Source organism: Talpa occidentalis, unplaced genomic scaffold (assembly GCF_014898055.3).
Source record: "Talpa occidentalis isolate TD23 unplaced genomic scaffold, MPIMG_talOcc4v2.1 talOcc4.15, whole genome shotgun sequence".
Taxonomy (NCBI): Eukaryota; Metazoa; Chordata; class Mammalia; order Eulipotyphla; family Talpidae; genus Talpa; species Talpa occidentalis.
This window is the reverse complement of record NW_023601543.1, coordinates 50,169,063-50,173,841: the sequence shown is the minus strand read 5'-3', so window position 1 is coordinate 50,173,841 and position 4,779 is coordinate 50,169,063. Positions and strand designations below refer to the sequence as shown.

Here is a 4,779-nt window from a genome sequence, read left to right as displayed (position 1 = left end):
AAATTATGAGGAACAGTAAAGATCACCAGTTTAGTCTGGATGTTCTTTCACCTATATTTAGAAAAGTCTTAAGAGTATGTACTGGAGGGGATGGGGAGAGATAAGGTGAGGTTGAGAGTGGTGTGATACACAGATATGGATGTGTATATGTATACACTTTGCTTATATCTGTATACAAACATTCATATGTGTGTCCACATACATGCATATTCATAAGGCCTTGTTTGTTAAAAAAAATTCTGCATTGAAAACTGTTGGTCTAGTAAAACCCAGTAATTTTCTTCATCAGAATCTGAGAAATGGAAAGTTATTTATCCAAGGTAATGAGAGGAGTAAAGTGGTAGCAAGTAAACTCAGAACCAGATGTTTTCCTTCTTCCATTAAAACTCTTTACATTTCATTCTCACTCAATTATGTATACATTTATCAAACATGTGCTAAATGCCAGGGATATTGAAAAAAGTAAGATATAACATTACTTTCTAGAGTATTTGTTTTTGGAAATGTAATGAGACACTGAAATAATAATTATAGTTCTGGATACTATATGTTGTAAAAAAGAAAAAAAAAAGGAAAAAAAATCACTATCAATTACTGTGTATTTGCTTATCTTCCAGCCACTATGGTCAATATTTTATATATTGTAAATATGAATTCACTTAAACCTCGTGGTAAGCCTATTCATTAGGTATGATCATTATCCCCATTTTACCTAGTCTAGAAGTGAGGGAGGATTAAATCACTTGGACCAAACAAGCAAATTGTGGGAGGACAAACAGTACTGATACTTAAGGAATACAGGATTAACTTTGTAGCTGCTTTGAAGAAAGATTTACAGAAATCTGAAATGGGGTTATGAAAAATGCAAAGGAAGAAAAAGGCTGTTCAAGGTAAAGGGAAAGTCTTGGAAGCCTTAATGATGATAACCTATCCAGGGGATAAAGAATTATTTGCAATGGCCAAAAAATAGTAAATAAGACTCAAATGGTAATTTAGAACCTTATTGTGAGATTTGGAATGACTGTTTTGAGTCTGAGCTTTAATCTGTATGTTAATAAAACATCAAGTTTGTAGTCAAGAACTGAGACAATGAGATACTCACCTGAAAAGATTCATGTTACATCAGTCTTAACATGACCCAAAGAAACAAGAGACCAGGCAAGCTATTGGCGTGGTCCAATGATCAAAGTGTGCATTGATAAATTATATAGATGTTTAAGTCAAATGGTTTCCTGGAGTTGCACGTGATGCTCCAAATTTTACCCTCTGGACCGTGTAAACGAAACCCAGTTCTTTTTTCTACATCATAGACCTTTATATATCAAGGCATCCCCCACTTTGACTCTAGCTATTTCCATGGAAGGATCAGTGCTTTAATAACTCCTACAAACTTCTTAACTGTGACATCTTGTTACTCTGATTCTCTGTAACCTCTAAATCTGTTTTCATCACCTGGTCATTTGAGGGACAGAGATAGTTCCTCTTTCCTATTTGGAAGGACTTATTCCTCCTCTTCCAGAAGACGACAAATGTTCCCCTTTAGAGTTATCTCAGGGTGCTCATTTTCCTCTTGTTCCATTTCAGCAACAATATCAAGAGATATTGAAAAAGGCAATGTGACTTTGCTAGGCATGCAGATCCCTGTGAAGGATATTGAGACGCTGGCTTCTGTTTTGATTGCCATGGGCATCATTCTCCTGCTCATTGCTGTGGCTCTTGGTGGTGTGGTCTGGTACCAGCATCGACAAAGAAAGCTACGGCGCAACAGGAGGTCCATCCTAGATGACAGCTTCAAACTTCTGTCCCTGAAGAAGTAACAGCTGGATCCCGGAACTGCCCATCTGGAGTGAACTCCCAGCAGACTGTGCATTAGCAACTGGCCCCACTGTCAAAAGGGCAGGGTGGTAGAAACAGAGGAGGACATTAAATTTGCCTGGGTATTTCTTCACCTATTTATTTACATGCAAATGCTATTTTTTTCTCTTTTTCTTTGTTCCACTTAATCACCTAGTGCTAGAGAAATTCCCTAATATCCTATATGACAAAATTCAATAGGTAGATTATAATATCCACTGATGGTTAGAATGTTTGAAATTCCTAGAAACTGATTATTCTCACAAAGTAAATACCAAATGTATAGCTCATTGGTTAGGTTTCTACTACTTTCCAGGAGCTTAACAGTTTGACTCTGAGCTTAAGTTAAGTGAGCTGTAAAGAAAATTCACATTTAAAGTATAGAATAAATACATGCATCATGAGTGCATTGGTATTTGAGGATCCAAATTGTATTTTGATTCTTCTTGGTGGTGGACAATTTTAGAAAAGCAGATGAATGCAATATCATTGTCAAGGGGACCTACAACCAATGGAGTCAGAAGCTCTTCAGTAAGTCAGTCCTCCACATTTCTGGCACAGTCATATTGAAGAGCATTTTGAGTGTTTTCTCCATGTTTCATACTGAATATCTTGTATATGAAAGTATTTGTTACAACACTAAGTATAAGCTCGGTGTGTTCTTTCTATAATTTATGTATTTTTTTTAACTGAGGTACCCCCATCAGGTATTATCAGCATAGTGCACCCACCACCAATTAACCCATATTGCTCCAACATAGACCATTGTGCTTTCTTCCTTCTTTGTTCTTCCCCCTCTCCTACCCCCTCCACACCTTAGTGCTTCAGTTCTGTAGTCAGCTATGAAATACTAGTTTTACAACTTCCAACTATTACTTTGCTTTATATTCCACATATTAGTGATACTATCCAGTATTTATCGTTCTCCTTCTGACTTATTCACTTAGCATTATCCTTCGAAGCTCCATCCATGTTGTTGAAAATTGCATGAGTTTAACTTTTTTGATCACTGTGTTGTATTCCATTGTGTATATATACCACGTTTTCTTGGTCCATTCATCTGATCTGGATCACTTAGGTTGTCGCCATAGTTTAGCTATAAATAGTGCTGCAATAAACAAGTTTCCTTTCAAATTAATGTTTTTAAATCTTTTCGATAGATGCCTAGGAATGCAATTACTAGGTCAAATAGGAGATCCATGTTTAATGTTATGAGACATCTCCATACTGTTTTCCATAAGGGGCTGGGCCAGTTTGCTTTCCCAGAAGCAGGGTTCCCTTTTCTCTACATTCCCGTAACACTAGTTTCTGGTCTTTTTGATATGGACCATTCTCACAGGTGTGAGAAGATATCTCATTGTGGCCTTGATTTGCATTTCTCTAATAAGTTATTGTGAACATTTTTCAGGCACCTGTTGGTCATTTGATTTTTCTTTTTTTTTAATTTTTAAGACTTCTTAATTTTATTTATGCATACCAGAACTGGGGTACAGGCCAGAGGTGCAAGGGTGAGATGATTCACCAAAGACAGAGTAGGGAACAGAACAGGCAGACTGACTGAAATACACTGCTGGGGGGAGCAGCGGGCAAGGCAGGTGAGGTCTGCTGAGCCATGTGGGTAGCTCCCTGGCCAGCTGGGGATCAAACTCATGCTGCAGTGGCTGTGGATAACTTCAAAGTGCTGTGCTTAATGCCCTGAGCCTCCAGGGAGACCCATTTGAATGTTTCTTTTGCCATAGGTACTTTTGACCATTTTTTGATTGAGTGAATTGTTCTGTTTTAGTGGAGTTTTATGAGTTATTTTATATCAGTCCTTTGTAAAATGTATGGTATGCATATATTTTCTCCCATTCAGTAGGACATATTTTCATGTTAGTTATGATTTCTTTCACTGTACATAAGCTTTTAGCAGCAGCCCCAGCTGTTTATGTTGTCTTTTGTTTTCCTTGATATTGGGAACGAATCCCAAATGGCATTACTAAAGCTTAAGGAATTAAATGTTTTGCTTATGTTTTCTTCTGTGTATTTTATGGTTTCAGGTTTTACATCCAAGTCTTTCATCCATTTTCAGTTGATTTTGGTATATGGTGTGATTTTGTTATCTAGTTTTATTCTATTGCATGCAGCTGTCCAATTTTCCCAGCACCATTTATTGGAGAGGCTATCCTTCTTCTAAGCTATTATTTTGGCTCCTTTGTCATATATTAGCTATCCATATATATATATATATATATATATATATATATATATATATGTAGGTTTATTTCTTGGCTCTCAATTCTATATAATTGGTCCGTGTGTCTATTTTTGTTTCAGTACCAAGCTCTTTTAATTATTGTGACTTTATATTTTGAGAGCTAAAATTGTGATATCCCCATTCTAGTTCTTTGACAAAATTGTTTTTGCTCTTCAGGGTCTCTTGTGATACCATATGAATTTCAATAGCATTTGTTCCAAATCTTTGAAATAATCCACTGATATTTTTAATGGGATTGCAGTGAACTTGTATATTTCTTTGAGTAGAATGACCTTTTTGACAATGTTAATTCTTCCATCCATTAGAAGGGAATATATTTCCATTTCTTTGTGTCTTCTAATATTTCTTTCAAGAATGTCTTACAGTTTTCTTTGTAGAGATCTTTTACCTCCTTTGTTAGGTTTACTCCTAAGTATTCAATTTTTTTGGGTCTAATTGTAAATAGGATCACGTTCTTAATATCTTCTTCTTCTTTCTCATTGTTTGTGTATTGTGTATTATAAGGCAACTGAGTTATGTGTTTTGATTTTATACCCTGCCACTTTGCTAAACTGTTTCCATTTTTTTTTTCCTGTGGAATCATGAGGGTTTTCTATGTATGTTATCATGTAATCTGCAAATTATCATAGCTATACTTCTTCTTTCCCAATTTGGATTTCTTTTATATA

The 4,779-nt window shown here is 35.8% G+C and overlaps 1 protein-coding gene across 1 annotated transcript in view; it reads left to right on the top strand.

The window, feature by feature from the left end:
- HEPH (hephaestin) overlaps positions 1–4,011 on the top strand; it is an 82,440-nt gene extending 78,429 nt beyond the window's left edge. Inside the window, exon 16 of the mRNA XM_037511656.2 lies at positions 1,585–4,011. Coding sequence (XP_037367553.1) covers positions 1,585–1,817 — 233 coding nt within the window. The 3' untranslated portion in view covers positions 1,818–4,011. The remainder of the gene's footprint in view (positions 1–1,584) is intronic.
- The last annotated feature ends 768 nt before the right edge of the window (positions 4,012–4,779 follow it).